Raw genomic sequence first — 18771 nt, 5'->3', positions numbered from 1 at the left:
TGAGGTGGCCTGGCTTTTAACAGTGGTAGCAGATGAATGCAGTCATCAAGTTCTTCTTGGGGCCCCAAGAATCAGGCTTATGGTCTGTTTCTCTTAGTGCTGCAGCAAAAGCAGCTGCTTTTTCAGTTTCTTTGTTTTCCCTCCTTGGTCTCCTCCTCGTCACGGCTATTGACTAGTCTTTTCTGATTTAGAAAGCTCATCTTGAATATTTTCTTCACTAGATTTTATTGAGTCAGCCAAAATCCTTGTGTTGTCAAGTACCGCTCTGATTGTCTAGTCTTCCTGAAGTATTCTCTAGGCAGATGAAATAGACTTTTCAGATCATGTGACTCAGACCAATAGGAACCAGGCTTTCTTGAAGCTGTTGGTGGCACCTACTCCACTGTGATTTATGGTGGTAGAATCGTGGGTTCCAATCAACAGCTCCCAGTAATCTACAGTATTCCCATTACTGCTTCATACATTCTCAGAGCTTGTCTTGTTACAGGAAATTCTTGTCTCATTGTACAGTCATTGTCTCTTATCTCCCTCCTGTTCTACCATCTATAGAGGAACAGGTCTTCCCTGGCCCTCTGCCTAACTCTACATATCTTACACAGACCTCATAGGCCTATGAAACCTTGATCCCCTCTGATTTGGATAAGGTACGAGTTGCTCAAAATTTTTATAGATGGGCAAATATTAGCATTACTTTCTTCCTAATGCCTTTATATGAAAAGGGAAAAACAGTTATATTTGATTGTTCTAAAGAGCAGTGGGCCTACAAATTTGTAAGCCTATCTCATCTGTTTTGAGCTTGAATAAGATTTCCAAAATCTTATTAATGATTTGACACCCCTTCAAATTCACCAGACCATTCTATGTTGTAAACACCTCATGGCACGTGCATGTGTTGTCCCCACAGATATGTATGTTTCCTTTCCTTCTGTGTAGACTGGAAATTCACTGAGGCTCAGATCTATGTCATATTCAAATGTGTACCTCAACGGTCCTTGATACACAAGATCCATAAAAACTGGTTTGAGAACAAATAAATAATGCTGAGTTACCAGTTAGTAAAAGAATGAGTGGATGCCTGAGGACATAGCTAACCTGATTATTTGGATTACATTAATTCAGCAATTCAGGAAAACTCCCAGGTCAGTAGTTGTCTAAGTTTGACTGCCATTACAAACCACCAAAGATGGCACACTTTAAACAAATTTGTACTCACACATTTCCAGAAGCTGGAAGGCCACAGCCAAGGTGCTGGCTGATTCTGCTTCTGCTGAGGACACTCACTCTCCCTAACTTGCCAACAGCCTTCTTCTCACTGTGTCCTCCACCAATAAGCCAGTCAATCCACTAACAGGATGAGACTGCCAGTCTCACTAGATTAGGCCCTGCCTTATGGCCTCATTTAACTTCAACTATTTCCTAAAGGCCCTACCTCCAAATATGGTCATATCAGGGTTAAGCTTCCAACATATGGGTATTAGGTCAACACAATTTAACCCATAATACTAGTTAATATATTTTCAATGCCAGAATCAATTATTATGATCAAGTCTTCTTGGAATTCAGTGGGACAAAGCTTGAAGGACTGAAGTCATTCAGTTATCCTGCAGTGAATTATCTTTTCATTCATTTTTCTTGTAGGTTTGAATCCATTCTCATCAGAAATTCACAAGAAATGCTATAAAAATGGTACCTGCAGAATGGAGTGCTATGGAACTGAGCTATTAGTTGCCTATTGTATGTTCCAGCTGGAGTGCTGCGTCAAAGGAGACCCTGGGCCCTGACATGAGAAGGCAGAGAGCACCCATTGACTTGAAGACTGCTGGTCCTCCCTTCTTTTACAAAGCTAGGGAATTCAGATTAAACTAGGACACTGTGATGTACTCACAGTATTGGCTTTTAGTATTTTATTTTCTAACCCCTCCACCAGAATCTATGATCTTGGATTGGGAAGGTAAGCTCAGGCCTTCTTAAAACTTGAGTTTCTTTTCTTGGGAAGGCAACTTGCATATTTTTCTCACTTCAAAGTGGGATCAGTGCTGTCTTCAGTGTCTATGTCTCTCTGTAAGCAGAGAAGGGATGTCTTCTCTACTTAAAGAGGCTTCTTTGGAATCATCTCTTTATACAAGGAGTCCTGTCCTACTACCTATAGAGGAACAGGTCTTCCCTGGCCCTGTGACTAACTCCACATATCTTACACAGACCTCACAGGCAAGGCTTAACTTCAGGCTGACTCAGGCTTCAATAAATCTGGCCCTAAAGCAGTTTTTCAGTTTTTTTCCCATTGTTTTGTTTTGTGTTGTTTTGTTTTGTTTTGTTTTGAGACAGGGTCTCACTGTGTAGTCCAGGCTGGCCTTGGACTCACTATGTAAATGAGGCTGACCTTGAATTCATGGCGATCCTCCTGCCTCAATCTCCCACATGCTGAGACTACAGGTGCCCAGCAATGAAGCTTTTCTTGTCTTTGTTTTGGTTTTGCGTCTTTTTGAGACAGGGTCTCACTATGCGGTTCAGGCTGGCCTTGAGCTCACTTTGTAGCCCAGCCTGGTCTCGAACTTGCAATGATTCTCCTGCCTCAGCTTCCCGGGTGATGGGATTATAAGCGTGTGCCACCCTGCCCAGCTGAAGCTCTTCTTGAAACAAGGAGGGAGGCCATCCTGTGGTGCCATCCTGAGGTGGGTTCCTGCTACCTCCTCATTTTCGTTCAAGCATGAGAATTTCTGCCCCAGCCCTTTAGGCTCTGCTGTAAGCTGTAAGAGCACTTTGTTATAGTTTAATGTTAACTCCTTAGCAGCAAAGTGACCAGCACCTCTGCTTCCCATCCTCTGCCTCCTTATTTGAGTGCCATAATGTAAATTTAGGGCCTAACACGATGCTGATCTCGCTTTGCGCTCTGTGTAAGTAACAAAATGTCTAAGTGCATTTGGGCTTGTTGTTTTCCTTACCAGCCAATCTTACAAAGGTATAACAAGAAAACCTCGCAACCTCTGTCATGGAGCTGGTAACCAGATTGGCCTCTAACTCCTGGGAAATTCCCGCCTGCCTAGCCAGTGCCACCCATCCCACATACAGATGTGTGGATGTGCTGGTTGTGCACGTGCTGCTCAAATGAACAGCAGGATGGCAGAGGAGGGTGGACTCTGGCTGTGGAGCAATTGTCTTTAGCCTCAGTGCTCCGTCCTTGTGATTCTGAGAGCATGATGTTCTAGACATAAATATCTAACGGCTGATCTAGTACAAGGCTGAGGTAGCAATGCCTAAGTTCCCAGGATGACAGTGACCATAGTGCTGCCCAAGTGATCACTGCACCTGAGAAGAGATAAAAGAAAAATAGTGAGTGAGAAAGAATAAGGGGCAGTGAAGAGTTTTTTAAGCCTAGACAAGGTCCCACCTTTCAGCAAATCTGGATATTGGTGAATTAGGGGGGAGAATCCAATACAGTGTGTCCTCCTCTAAGGGGTCTAACTCTCCTGTGGGACCTAGGGGAGGTATGTTAAAGGGAATGGGATCACCAGTGAAATGGTAACCACAGTTACTGAATACCCAGGATAAAGAATCATCCGGACAGGGCCCAGGAAAGCAAGGCCCATGACCTCATGACATCCCAGACAGCCTCTATGAGTCTATTTTTCATTATTAAAATAAATTACCTAAATCTGGGTAACCTTATAAAGAAAAGATGGTCCACTGAAAGATTAGTCCACAGTTTGGTCAGTCAAGCCATTGACTGACCTCTGGTGAGGGCCTCATGGCAGATGGCATCATGGTGAAAACGGGTAATGAGAACAGATTACACTGCCAAACCAGAGCCCAGAGAGTTCAGAAGCCAAGCTCACTCTCACAGCAATCTGGTGTTGTGAGAACTAACTTAGGGCTTCCTGAAAGCTGCTTTAATTCCTTCAAGGGCAGCGGCATCAATGACCCAACAACCTACAAGACAGTTTCTTCACACTGTTTCTGCCTAGGAACCAGCTGACCCAGAAAGCAACCCATGAAACTGTGACCCAAAATAAGCCTCTCCTCCTTTAAGTTGCAAATGTTCACTTTTTTATCTCAGTGGTGCAGAAAGTGAGAAAGACAGTCCTGATTCTACATTCTTCACAGTGCAGTGCAGAGATCCAAAACAACTGTCCCCCGTTCTCTACCCAGAATTTGATATTTGGTTTAGATCACCTGCTCTTACTGCACGTCATCCATGGCACAAACTCTGAGTACAATTTTGTACACACCACATACAGAAACTTACCCACAAGAAAATTCCACTTCATCTTCTGCTCAAGAAATACCACCAGAAGGAACAAACAGTCTTTTCGTGAATAAAGTCACAGTGATTTTTTAAAAATTCAACAAAAATAAAATACCGAATGCTTACTATTTTCCAGGCACTGTTCTAAGTGCTGTACATATTTTATTTTTTAGAGAGGAAAAAACTAACAAAACAACAACAATGAAGACCAAAACAAAACACAAAAACAAAAACGAACATGACCTCAAAACAAAATGACAGGAATTAACAATGGTTGCTACGTTACGTACTGTTATGTTCAACAAAGTTGCTCAGTCCACCAGATGTAAGAATGTAAGATTGATCAAATAATCAAGGACAGTAACAAGTAATTAAAAAAAAAAAAACACTGGAAATGAGGCAGAGCTTCACAAGATGGTAGGAGTTCGACAATGGTTCTTATACTACCTATTGCTGTCTTCAGATCAGTCATTCTTTGGGGTAGGTGTATTGCTGATGTCTGTGGTTTATTGAAAGGAACAGTTAATCCTTAAAATTTTCTTTTTTGTTGGCCAGTTTTGCATGTATATATTGTAATTTATTTCATCTGTACAACAACCTTCCAATTTGAGTTTATGTATTGACCCCACTTTCACACATGCAGAAATGGAGCAGAGGGTTAAATGTGTCACTCTGTCAACTGGAAGATGGAGGCAGAGGGTTCTTTGGCAACACATGTCCTAAAGCCCTTCTGGCAGGCTTTCCCTGCTGCAGAGACTGGAAATGGAAGAGTTGCCAGGATTGCAGCTCCAGTTCCAGCTGTGCTTTAGGAGAACTTTAGGTGTAAAATAACAAGTAATTACACACAAACTGCAGCTGCCTGGCTTGTGCCTAAACTCTTTTCCACCACTTGCAATTGATGTGGTGAGTGTGAATTATCTGTAGAGGACACAGAATATACCTGGCACAAAATAAACCCTATGTAAGTGCTGCTTCTGCTGCTCTGCTTTTCTGTCCTCTTTCTCTTATTCCTCTTTTTCTCCTCCTTCTCCTTCTCCTTCTCCTTCTCCTTCTCCTTCTCCTCCTCTTCCTCCTCCTCCTCCTCCCTCTTCTCCTCCTCCTCCTTCTTCTCCTTCTCCTCTTCCTTCTCCTCCTCCTTCTCCTCTTCCTTCTCCTCCTCCTCCTTTTCTTTTTTCTTCTTCTTCCCATCCACTTCTTCCTCCTCCTCCTCATTCTTCCTCTTCCTCTCCTTCTCCTTCTCCTTTTGTTTCTCCCTATTAGATGATGGAATGTGACTAAGGCTCACTCAATGTTAGTACAGGTGATAGAGTGAACAAGTTTTGATGATGCATATCTGGAAGTGTGACTTCTCTCTGAAGACCATGGTTTTTGCAGCAGATTTGTGTTCTCCTGGTCCCAGAAGAAATGATGTTATCCTGGAACTGGTAGATGGCACAGGGTTTCTGGATGGCCCAGCTTCTTGACTATATTAAATCCAGTGTCTAGGGGTGGAACTTAAAAAGGAAAAGCACAGCACTCCTCAATCACAGAACATCCCCCAACCTCGGTCCAGTGCATGGGCCATCTTGGGAGAGGATCGAACTATCTGAGGAAGGGAGCTAGCTCTTCAGCAGCGGCCTACCTGATGGAATAGCCTCAAATCATACCAACTTACCCACTAGGGAGAGAATCACTGCAAGTGAGATACATGCAAGTCTGTGAGGCAGGGACCAGTGGCCCTCAGGCCTGCCCCCAGCAGAGCAGGTGCCCGGTAGGAGGGGCTCCAGCACACAGGAAGCCATGCGGCAGGGAACCTCGGTCTTTGGGCTGGCTCCCTGCCTCGCAGGTGCCCAGAAGGAGGGCCCCCGGGGTCCGGAAAGCCATGGGGCAGGGAGCACTGGCCCTCAGGCCGGCCCCCAGCCTAGCAGTCACCCGGGAGGAGGGGCTCCGGCACACGGGAAGCCACGCAGCAGCAAGCGCTGTCACGTGCCGCCGCTCAAATGAGACCTACCATGACACAGAAAAACAATGACACAACTGACCCACCATGCACCAGCTGCGGATGCCCTCCCACGGACGTGAGTGAATCACTCAAACATGGAGAAACCCCTGGGAATACGTGCCACACAACGGGTCACTCTCGCTCCTGCCATTGAGAACCAGAAAGGTCCAGAGTCAGCGGAGGAGCAGCTGCTGAACAAGGACTCGGAGAACATGAGAATACAGACTAAGCCCGAGGAGTCAGAGATCCTGTGGACTGGAGTCATGAGAGCCATTCGGAAGCTGTAAACAAGGAGGACCTTGCACAATACCTGGGGAGACTCCCTGGAAGCCATTCTTCCCCTGACAGTACAGGCTGTGGTGGAGCTCCAGAGAGGTCTGCAGCAAGATTTCTGCTGCCTGTGCTGATGGTGGGAAGAGGGCACTAACTGGTTGTGGAGTCCCAATATGATGGGAGGCTGGAGAGAAGAAGCTACAAGGAATAGCTTTCACCCCAGATGGCTCACTTGAGTTGTTAGTAAGAATTGCCTCCTCAGTATTCTATAGCCATGACGAGGAGGAGGCCAAGGAGAAAAAACAAAGAGACTGAGAAAAAGCAGCTGCTTTTGCTGAAGCATTAAGAGAAACAGACCCCAAGTTTGATTCCTGGGGCCCCAAGAACTTGATGACTGCATTCATCTGCTACCACTGTTAAAAGCCAGGCCACCTCAAGAGGAACTGCCCTAAGAGGCCCCTAGGCCATGCCCTGAATGCAAAGGTGACCACTGGAGATCGGTCTGCCCTCTGAAGCAGAGGCCCCAGAGCTCAGACCCATCCTACCAGTTAGTCCAACAGGAATGAGGGGGTCCGGGGCATACTCTGCCTTGTCCCTCTGGCCAGACTGTCATCTCCTGGAGGAGCCCTGGGTAATCATGACTATGGAGGAACAAGAAAATAGCCTGTTGCTGGACACAGGTACAAGTCTCTCAGTCCTTCTTTTCAATCCTGGCCTTCTCCCTCTGGCCAGACTGTCATCTCCTGGAGGAGCCCTGGGTAATCATGACTATGGAGGAACAAGAAAATAGCCTGTTGCTGGACACAGGTACAAGTCTCTCAGTCCTTCTTTTCAATCCTGGCCTTCCTACCAGGTGTCACACTTCAGTGACAGGAGTCACTGGTGAGGAGGTAATATGCTATTTTTGACAACCCTTAGGCTGTAACTACTTGTTAGATCCTTCTTGCATATCTCTATCTTCCTGAGAAACCACTTTGAAGATAGCACCATGTATTACAGCAGCCATTGATATTTTCCTGCTAAGCTATCCATAACTCTGTAATGTTTGTATTGTTCCTATCCTATTTTGTAAATGGATGCATGTTTATTATTATTTCCTACAACAACCATTGAGAATAGTTAATGATTATTCAATAGGTCACTCATATATAGCTCTATTTATTTTCTTTAGAAACCACTTTGAAGATACCAAAGTATAGTACAACAACTATTGATAATCTCCTACCTGTTTTGTTTGTAACTCACTATTATTTGTCTATTTGTTTTCCTAAGAAACTATTTTGTAGATAACAATATGTAAAACAATAACCATTGATAATTTCCTACCACTTTGTCTGTAATTTGGTAAGCCCCCACCTATTATTATGTTATCCTTCTTTTACTCTTTAAAATAGAAAAAAGAGATACATGCAAGAGAAGACTTCAGAAAAATCAAATTCCAGAGAATGGTGTATAACACAACACCAGCATATACTCGTGTTTGAAAACCATAGTGTTCCAGGAGCAAGCAGCATATGTGGGACCATGGGGACAAATAAGGTTTGTTCAGCCCAGAAAAAGATAGTCACCCATTCCTCCCACATAAAACGGGAGTGTTATATTTGTGAGACATTCAATGTGCTGCCCCCAGTTACCAGCAGATTCCCACAGGGGACCTCCCAGGACCCCCTGCTGAGGACTTCAGCGAATGGTGAGATCTGACACTGCACAGTGAACAAAGGACAGTGAGAGGAGGGACAGAGTGACGCCTGGGTCAGAGGACTTCTACACTACACTAGGCAAAAGGTTTGTGGAGAGCCTAGAAAGTCTATTTCCCTAAGCTGAGAGCAGCTGAAGATGGTGAACTGTGTGAAATGGAGAACTCTCTGGAAGGGAGGAGCAGATTACATCCTTGGAGACACTGGGAAGAAAGGGAGATTCTGCAGAGCCACATCACAGAGGCACCCTCCTACTATTTCCCCAAACACCAGGAAGATCTGAGATAATGTGAAATCCTGCCCACTGCCCATGGTCCCTTGCTGGAAAAATTGGCCCTCTGCCAAGCCTAGAGCTTATCAAGTTCTCCAGGTCAGAGAGTGGAGCCCTTGAGACAGGGACCATATGTGGAGGGACAGAAAGTGGCACCTGGGTCACAGAGCTTCTAGGAAAACTCTGTAGAGGAAATAGAGATGAACTGCAGGATTTTCCATGGAGTGAAGGAAGTGGGAATGGGATGTCCCTGGTGGGAGTCAACAGAGAACTGAGTGTTGGGCCAACTATAGTACATCCACTTCCCAAATTAATTGGGGAGGTCAGCTCTTGGGACAGAAACAAAGTCCTGCAGTTAGTAATACCCAAAGCATAACTAGCAGCTAGGAGGCCAGTCTAGAGAAGTCAGCATCTTTCACACTCACAGTTAGGTAACTAAGTAGTCCACAGAGGAGAAACTGGCTCGGCATTTTGAAACCAGACCATGAGTCCGGCATAGAGAGCTGTGTGGACACACTGAATTAATACTATAGCAACTGGAAGAGGGGTTTTTATTGTTTCCTTGCTGGTATCTTTGTTCTGGGTTTTCTTGGGGTTTCTGTGTTAGGGTTTATATCTAGATGTCCCTGTAAAGTCTCATGCAATCATAGATGGGGTTTGATGGAGGTGATTGGATCATAAAAGCCAGATACTATTCTGTGGATCAGCACACTAATGAGTTTATAGCTCAATGTGACATTGGGAGGCAAAGCCTGGTCATACGAGGTGGGCCATGGAGTGCATTGCCTAGAAGGCTATCTCTCTCCCTCCACCCTTAATCTCTCTTTGCTTCCCACCACTATACCACGAGCTGTTTCTTCTCTGCCATGCTGCACTGCATGGGAACTAGTTGACTCTGAACTGAACTCTATAAACTGTGAGCCTAAAAATGCCTTTCCTCCTCAGAGTTGTAGATGTTGAGTATTGTGTCTCAGTGATGAGAAAGTAACTAAGACATCATGTCAAGATGACCCTTACAAAAATCATGCTTAGAGGATCCAAACAAAACTAATATAAATACAGCAATACCTTGGTTCACAAACACTTCTTTTTGTGAATAATTCAGTTCCCTAACAGAAGCATTTGACAAAATTTTGCTTCCATTCACTAACTCCACACTGATGGAGATGAACATGGTGATGAACATAACTGTGGCCATTGTCCCCAGAATTATGGAACAAATTAAGTTTGTGCAGTGAAGAATCACTGCATATTAACAGGCTCCAACAAACTTACACTTTCCTTCAATCTGTAACTATGCTTCTTTCTGCATGCAGCCTCCCATCTGCACTAATAGTCTCACAAACCTGGTTCGAGCTATAAAAATATTTCAATACAGCCCAACTTCCCATCTATTTTTCACCTGCTAACTTTTCTTTTAGTACCTCCCTCTCTCCTACTGACTTACTACCTTCTTTTTCCATTTTCTCTTTCCTTCCCTTCCCACCACATTCAAGGCTAATAATAATGTTATATATATAATACAGTAAGTAAGGGCCATTGAAGAAAGAATGAAACTGTCAAAACAAGTTTTAATGTTCATTGCTGATGTATGGTTAGACCTATGCATGCTGTTATAACCAGTAAGAATTCTCTCCTTACAATACAGTGCCTGGATCCAACCTAATTAAACTGAATAGGTTGAAGTGGAAGACAATAGCTCTTGGTAAATCAAACCAGCATCACATCACTGGAAAACAGAACCTAACTACAGAGACCTATATGTTGCCTACAACAGACATACCTCATTCAAAATGTGACACATAGATTGAAATTATTTAATATATATATGTTAACTTATTCAATTTATACTATTAGTTTCTCCTCATTCATCAAAAACTTTTGTGCTATTATCTGTTTCTTCTTTGTAAGAATCTTTTTTGTCTCTGAGGATGTAGCTACTTTGAACATAATGATATATGGCATATTATCATTGTTATTTATTCTCTTATTATTTTGTTATGAAATTTTGGGTGTTTTTATAAAATAAGAAAGTGTGGAAAATGATACCCCATGCAAAAGGAACAGGAAATCAAAGAAGAGTAGCTATCCTAATCTCAGAAAAAGTGAACTTCAAGCCAAAACTGATTAGAAGAGACAAAGAAGGTTATCACATACTGGTAAATGGAACAATTCAATAGAAAGAGATAACTACAAATATTTATGTACTAAGTGCCAGCACACCAAATTTCATACAACAAATACTAGTGGACATTAAAGATGTGACAAATATCAATACAATCTTAGTGAGTATGGGCTTCTTTACACCACTCTCATAAACAGACTGGTCAACCAGACCAAAAAAAAAATCAACAAAAAATTATCAGAGTTCAACTGCATCACTGAACAATTGCACTTAATGTCTCATCCAATTAATCAATATCTCATCAATTATCAGAGTTCAACTGCATCATTGAACAATTGCATCAGAGTTCAACTGCATCATGGAACAACTGCACTTAATCAATATCTCATGCAATTAATCAATATCTCATCAATTAATCAATGTTTCATCCAATAACTGCAGTGTATATATTTTTCTGAACAGGACATGAAATATTCTCCAAAAACTGACAATATATTAGGCCAAAAATCATGCTTAAGTAAATACAAAAAAATTGAAATAATCTCCTGTGTACTATCAGGAACAGTAGACTGAAACTACAAATTAACAACAATGGAAAGCACAGAATCTATGCAAACACAAGGACATTAAATTACACATGCTTGAATAATCAATGGGTTGCAGAAAAAAATCAAGGAAAAAAATTTAAATATCCTAGAATTAAGTGACAGTGGCAACATAACATACCAAATCCTGGGGCTGGGGACATAGCTCAGTGGCATAAGCGCCTGCTTGGCAAGTGCAAGATCATGAGTTCAGTTCCTGGTACCGAAAAAAAAAATACCAAATCCTATAAGACACAAGAAAAGGAAGGATTTGAGCTGCAGATGCCCCCTTAGAAAAATACAGCTGTCTCAGATAAATAACATAATCGTGCATCTCAAGTAAAACAAGAGTAATCCAAGTCCAGAATGTGCAGAAGGAGCTAAATTATAAAGATCAATTGGAAATTAATAATATTAAAACTAAAAACAAAAAATACAAAAGCTCAATGAATTAAAGATTTGATTCTTTAAAAGGATAAGCAAGATTGATAAATTCTTAGCCAAACTTGCTAAAGAAAATTTATATCAATGCAATTAGAAGTGAAAATGGCAAAATAAAAATGGACATGGACAAAATCCAGAGGACTGTGAGAAACTACTTCAAACTTTATATTACAACATATTTGAGAATCTTTAAAAACTGGATAAATTCTTAGACATATATGACCTATCAAAACTTAATGAAGAAGATATAAAAATCCTGAATAGACCAATAACAGAAAACAAAATAGATATAGTAATAAAAATTTAAGAACAAAAAATAAAAACCAGAAGTTGATTAATTCACCACTGGCTTTTAGCAGATTGTCAGGGAAGAAATAATGCCAATATTTCTTAAACTCTCCATGATATTGAAAGTGAAGGAACATCCATTACTTTAAGGTAGCATTACCATGATCCTAAAACTAGAAAAGGGCTCCATCAAAAACTACGGCCAATTTCCTTAATGAACATAGACTCAAAAATCCTCAAAAAGATACTTTCAAATATAATGTAACAAATCATTAAAAGGATCACACACCATGACCAAGCAGGCTTTATCCCAGGGATACAAGAATGGCTCAACATATGCAAACCAATAAATGTGTCTATTACATGAACAGAAGCAAGGACACAGATCATTTAATCATCTGAATAGGTGCATAAAAAGACTTTGACAAAGTCCAGCATCCATTCACATTAAAAAATATTCTGAAGAAAATAGGTATAGAAGAATCATATGTCTGATAAAAGCCATTGGTGACAAACCCATAACAACATCATATTAAATAGGAACAGATTTTTTTTTCAAAAATCACCAAAAGACATGGGTGTTCACCCTCACCATTCCTGTTCAATATAGCACCGGGAACTTTAGCTAGAACAGTCAAGAAAGTGAAAGAAATAAAAGGGATGCAAAAAATAAATAAGTCAAACTATTCTTATTTGCAGACGACATGATATTTTATAAGGAAAGCCCCAAAAAATTCCAACACAAGACTCTCAGAACTAATAAACAAATTCAGCAAAATGGCAGGGTACATAATCAACACAAAACAATGAAGTGTTTCTGTATGCCAATAATAAACACACTAAGAAAGAAATCCCCCAAAAAATCTCATACATAATAGCTTCAAAAATTTAAGTAGAAAATAGCTGAGTCAAGGAAGGGAAATGCCTCTATAACAAAAATGATATTGCTTTGGAAAAAGAGATTGAAGAAGACATTAGAAAATGGCAAAATTCCCTAGTCTTGTCAGAGAAATGCAAATTAGAACACTCAGATTCCATCATACTCCAGGAAAAATGGCTATCATCAATGAATCAAATAATAATAAATACTGGTGAAGCTGGGGGAAAAAGAATTCTACATTGTTGGCAGGAATGTAAACTAGTATATCTGCTACTGAAATCAGAAAGGAGGTTCCTCATAATACTACAACTAGAAATTTTATTTGACCCTGCTATTTCCCTTGTAGGTATCTTCCTGAAAGGTGCAAAGGTATCATATTATAATGATACATGTCTACATACAACTCCTAATACCCAAATCTTAGAAGCTGATATATGTCCATCAACAGATGAATAAATAAAGAAGGTGTGATATTTATATACAGTGGAGTAGTACTCTGCTGTAAAGAAAAATCTGAGCCATTTGTAGGGAAATGGATGTGCCTTGATACCATAGTAAGTGAAGTAAATCTGATACGTAGCTTAAATATCACATAACTTCTCTTATATGAGAAACCCAAATTATAGGTAACTTGAGCTGAAGAAAAGACAGACAATAGGAAATAGGGAAATAGAGCTTTTGTAAGTGGGAAGTAGGGTGGAGGGAAAAGGAGAAATAGAGAGGAAATGAGTTAAAAAGAATTAAATTATGTACGTATACCTACTCCCCACAGCAAATCCAGTCATCATGTGCTACAAACACGAACTGATAAGAAATATTCAAGGCAGCTTTATTTGAATGCAGGACAGATTTGTAAATCATGATACACAAGTTCTGTTTATATTTTAAAACCTCCAAAGATTGGTTTTATTTGTGGAGAAGTGTTATGCCTTTGCTTCATTCTAAATGCTACATATCATAGTGGTGACTCTATATGTGGACTTTTCTACAACGTACTTAGAAGACAATCAGATGAAATCTTCTTAGGGACCACTACAAAGTGGCTCTGAGTAGGATTTAATATTAACCAATTGGCTTTCCATGTTTACTTGTGAGGTGTCTGAAGCTTAGGCACCTTGTCTAACAAGATAAGGCCACAGCTGAGAACATTTCCCTCCAACCCCAATTAACTATAAGGAGACTACAGCTGCAGGCTACACACACCTGCAATAAATATCAACATAAAGATAAGGTAGTTCTCCTGATTAACATAATTTACTATTTGGGAAAATTCTCCCAAGGTCCTGTGAGATTCCCACGTTTTCTTGAGTATCCTCTCCCTTTGTTTGAAAGCCAAATAAATACAGGCCACCTAGAGACATCTTTGGCTAACTCAGAGAATACTGAAGCTGTAAGAGAGTTAGTCCCTCCTGGAGCCCTAAAATCATTGCTATTCTCCCATTTATTTAAGCCTTCACCATCCACTTGCTTGGGAGATTGCAGGCCTGCAATAACAGGGTTATTTAACTCAGTTTTTGATATAATCTGTCCACCAAAATGGAGTATATGCATAGCCTGCGACCTAGAAATTCCACTTCTAGGTATCTAGCCTCAGAAATGCCACCAGATCTAAAAAGAGAACTTGTACAGGAATGTTCACCAACAGTACTGTTTGTGAGAGCCAAGTGCTAGAAATTATAAATATCTTCTTCTATGGCAGAAGTCAAAGATATATTTCTGTTATAATAGTATGCAAAACTGAGAGTGGCAAACTACCATTGATATAAACTTGAAGTGATATAAAGTTGAAAAGAGGTGCCAAGACTTTGCTTTTAGATGGACAGCCAGAAATATCCTTTCTGAGATAGTGATTGTAGTGCCTGGAGTGTTGTGTTCTTTTTTGACCTCGGCGCTTGTTACACAGGTGTGTGAAATATATAATATCATCAGGATATTTACTCAAAACTTCCACCCTTTTCTACCTGTATCTTAGATTTTTTAAAATGTTCTTAAGATGCCTTTGGCCTGGGCTTGGTGGAACATGCTTGTATAAAATTTCTCATTGTAGGAGATCAATAATTCTCAGTACATTGCTCATTGTTATCTTCAAAGTAGCTGCTCATAATACAAGATATAGGCATGGAAAGCCAATCAAGCAATATAGGCATATACCTTTCCTTTCAATGAGCTAATAGCAATTAGTATATCGATCTTGACTATCTTGTGTATGTGTGTGTATTTATTTTTCCTTTCTCCTTCCTTCTTTTCTCCTTTTCTCCACTCCGGTTTCTCTTTCCTTTGGAGCATTTTCTAATCCCAGCATTCAGGAGGCTGAGGAATGAGGATCACTGTGAGTTTGTGGTCAACCTGAGCTACAAAGTGAATTCAAGTCCAGCCTGACTACATAGTGAGACCTTGTCTCAAAAAGACTAAAAAAAAAATATATATATATATACCTTTGGTAAGTAACAAATTAATAAAAAGAAAAAAATATGGAAGATAAGGAGTTTAATTAAGAAAGAATTTCTGTAGCAAAGACAATAAAGGGGAACACAGCTGACACAGAAACACTGATAAGCTGAAAGCATCATTTTAATGGAATGAGGCCCGTGAGAGGATCTGAGCTGCCCGAGGAAGTCAGCAGCAGCCCTCAGATACTCACAGCTACCCAACCAGAATAGGCAGATGTTTTTTCTCTATGCAGCACACGTTTGCACTATCACAGAAAATATGATATATTTCATTTGGTGCACACTGTATCTTGCAAGAACCTTTCATTCGCCAGCATGAAGAAAAGATTTGTCTAATGTATTGATTCGGTCCACTTCTAACTGTCAACAGAAACAAAGGTTAATTCACATGAGTGCCCTGTAATGTCACAGTGCCAAGGGTAGATCAGACGTGCAGCTACACTTTATAATTGTTAGTGATAAATCAATATAATAAAAGATATCCAACATGTTTTATGTCTGGATGTCCCCTTTCTAGTTGCTTCTACCTTATTTTCCAAGAGCCCTATGTTAGCTCCTGTGGACCGTCATTACTAACCAATTAAATGCAGATAACAACTCAGCAGGCTCAGCTTGGGACTATTTGGTAAGGAAAGATCATGCAGATGTTGGAGACATCTGAGGAGTCTGAGAGGTCCCCTCCTTAACAGAAGATGCCATAGAGAGTCCCTTTTGGATATCCAAGGCAGTTCATAATTATTAAAGTGCCAGTGTGAAGAAGGAAAGAGCACTGAACTAGAATTTCAGAAGACCGTGGTTCTAGCCCTGCACTCCCCTAATATTTTATAGGATTATTTTTCTAAGTGCCTCACTCTCTGTCATGGCTTAATCATAGGCTGGTTATGAGTGTCCTATCAGATAAAGAGAAGGCCTGGTTTGAAATATCTGGAACACGTCATTTTCCAGGATGTTCAGACCTAGGTGCCTCTGGAAACCAGAGGAAAGGGAGAGGGAAGAAGGCAGTTTGTGAGGCTGAGGGTGGCCCTGAGTCACCCTACTTTCATGTGCTAAGCCTTACCAGTCTCTCCACCACTGACCCCCATGGGACTGTGGATTGAGTGAATCTTTGTAGTATGGAAGTAACCAATATGGGAATATAACCAATGTGATATGATTCAAGGCCAGTGGCATATAAACTTGCAAGCTGTGCTCGCACCAACTCTGGGGACCTCTCTAGAGACAAAGAAACCCGGTGCAGACACAGTGTGAAGTGTCCAGAGGCCCTGCCCCACAGAACAGCAACAGTCTCGGCACAATCCTTGTCTATGTCTGTCTTTGCTCCATACATGGCCATTAAGTGATGTCTTCTCAATATGAAGGTTTGAGGTAGGAGGCTGGAGCTTTCTGCAGACCCCAGAAACCACACATGTGAGAACCTCCCCTTCAGTGAGGTAAGTGGTTCCTTCTCACCACCATCAAGTTACTTGCTTCTGTTCAGAGGACAGAAATTCTGACTCTCCAAACCGATGTGCTATCAGAACCCACTGTATTCTGTTAACTGAATACATTTTAACAATCAGCTCCATTTGCAGATTTGCTTTGGCTTCAGAATGAGTGAAAAACTTCATGGATGGCTCACTGGGGAAGCCAAGTTCCAAGAGTCTTCAAGGGGGGCTGGGGATTTAGCTCAGCAGCACAGCGCCTGCCTGGCAAGCACAAGGTTGTGAGTTTGATTCCCGGTACTGGAAAAAAACCAAAACATTAAAAAAAAAAAAAGAGTCTTCAAGGAATAGGCTCCTAACTAAGATTTCATCTGCTTGCTCTGCCCCATTTCTGAAAATATTGGTCCAACCGTGCCTGCAGCCTTCACAGAATTTCAAGACTCAAACCAAGAAACAGCTCCTTATCTGAAGAGAACCACTTCCTGCTACATGTTCATAGCATCTTCTCTCCATCCCCAGGACCCACCCAGGGAATCCCTCTCGGTTCGTGTTGCCCTGCTCAGCTTCCTTTGTTTCAGTATTGCCTTTGTTGCACTCACAGAACTTCACACCCCCTTCCCTTTGTTGTTCCTAACTCCACGGGGAAAAGAATCAGTTTTTACCTGGTGGAACATAGGGCAGCAAGACAAGGACCACAAAGACCAAGAGTAGACTCCTCATGGCTAAACCAATCAGCAAACACGCCCCTGAGATGTAAGGGAGAGTTACCCTATATGTAGTTTTTCAGAGGTGGGGAGGTGCATGGCTAGTGAACCTTTAGGAACAAGAACATCTCCTTGCTCCATTGAGCACTCCAATAAATGAAAGGTCTGATTTTGAACATGACATCTCACCACTCCACACACTTGCTGGGTGGCACTTGCATGCTAGCAACTAATCCACACTGTATAAACAGCCCTTTTCTAGGCCCCAGTAGGATGTTGTGTGGATGTCTTTGTACCTTCTTTGTAGACTCATGTACCCATTGAATAAATGCCTAGCATGGCAGATTACCATAAATCCACTTCATGTAGTTGGCAAGATACTTATGATAGTTGTTTTTGATCTAGCACACACCAAAGAGAAACTCAGGTGAGTATTTTTCTTCCTGTTTTAAAAACAAGGAACATGAGTCTTTGGTGAAGACAGTAACTCTCCTAAGTTCATGTAAATCATAAATAGCAGCATCACAACTTACACATGGGTTTTGTTGACTCCTGTATATACACGGATTAAAGTATAGCCTTGCTCATTCTACTGTGACCACAATCTCATTAGGGAAATAAGAGCTCCTCAGAGAGCGTGGACAAGTCCCCAAAAGCCACCACCAGAGTATGAAGAGCATACCCAGGCCACAGCCACCTACTGAGCACCGCCATGTGCAGCATACCTGCTGGGCAATGTGGAACATACATGGAATGTCTGATAAGATCCTTGTTTAGGGGAACTGAAGGTCAATAGCGCTTGATAAATTTCAAAGTGTTTCAAGTTTTACAACAACTCTATTAGATACTACATAAAGAACACAAAACCCAGAATGAGAAAGCCTGGGTTCTGATCTGTTCTTCACATGCATTGGCTTGATAACCTTTTAATAAAGCACTTATTAGGGGATGGGGATTTAGCTCAGTGGCACAGCACCTGCCTGGCAAGTGCAAGGTCATGAGTTCGATTCCCTGTACTGGAAAAATAAAATAAAATAATTTTTTTTTAAAAAGCACTTAATTCAGCTGTCCAAACACTGGTGTTCTCACTTCTAAAGCAGGCTATACACAAGTCCTACTAGTCACAGTGACCTCTTGTGAAGTCAAATGAAACAATTCCAGTAAAAGGACCTTTATGAAGTATATGTTTATTGAATTGTTAGAAGAAAACATTTAAAACTCAATATGGTAAAGATAGAGTTCCTTCAATGAAATAGCAAAAAGACAGGACTAGAGGTCAATTCTTCTGTCACTCTGCCTTGTATTTAATTCACCCTATTAGGTAGATGATTGGTTGGTTGATTACAGGTTGATTGAATGATTGATAGCCAATTCAAAAGATTCCACCTTTAAGAAGTTTGTGATGTGGTT

At 41.2% G+C, this 18771-nt stretch overlaps 2 protein-coding genes across 2 annotated transcripts in view; one reads left to right on the top strand and one right to left on the bottom strand.

The window, feature by feature from the left end:
• Defb134 (defensin, beta 134) overlaps positions 1-1781 on the top strand; it is a 6269-nt gene extending 4488 nt beyond the window's left edge. Inside the window, exon 2 of the mRNA XM_013514937.1 lies at positions 1639-1781. Within this exon, the coding sequence (XP_013370391.1) occupies positions 1639-1781 (143 nt within the window). The remainder of the gene's footprint in view (positions 1-1638) is intronic.
• Positions 1782-5962: 4181 nt separating this feature from the next.
• Defb135 (defensin, beta 135) lies at positions 5963-17377 on the bottom strand. Its single transcript, XM_013514932.1, has 3 exons — positions 17320-17377; positions 15439-15596; positions 5963-6229 (listed from the first exon to the last, which is right to left on the bottom strand). The coding sequence occupies exons 1-3, from the start codon at positions 17375-17377 to the stop codon at positions 5963-5965; spliced, it is 483 nt and encodes a 160-aa protein (XP_013370386.1).
• Between the last annotated feature and the right edge of the window lie 1394 nt (positions 17378-18771).

The sequence above is a fragment of the Chinchilla lanigera genome, unplaced genomic scaffold (genome assembly GCF_000276665.1).
Source record: "Chinchilla lanigera isolate Chin_1 unplaced genomic scaffold, ChiLan1.0 scaffold00002, whole genome shotgun sequence".
NCBI classification, from domain to species: Eukaryota; Metazoa; Chordata; class Mammalia; order Rodentia; family Chinchillidae; genus Chinchilla; species Chinchilla lanigera.
Note: the sequence above shows the minus strand (reverse complement) of the source record. Positions and strands in the feature narration are given on the sequence as shown.

Excerpts from the sequence above, each read along its gene's own strand:
- Defb135 (XM_013514932.1), bottom strand. The coding sequence starts at position 17,377 with ATGAGGAGTCTACTCTTGGTCTTTGTGGTCCTTGTCTTGCTGCCCTAT. Across the intron at positions 15,597-17,319 it reads GCTGCCCTATGTTCCACCAG|TTAGAAGTGGACCGAATCAA; the intron begins GTAAAAACTGAT and ends TTCTGTTGACAG. Across the intron at positions 6,230-15,438 it reads AAAAACATCTGCCTATTCTG|GTCTCATTTGAGCGGCGGCA; the intron begins GTTGGGTAGCTG and ends GTGTCATGGTAG.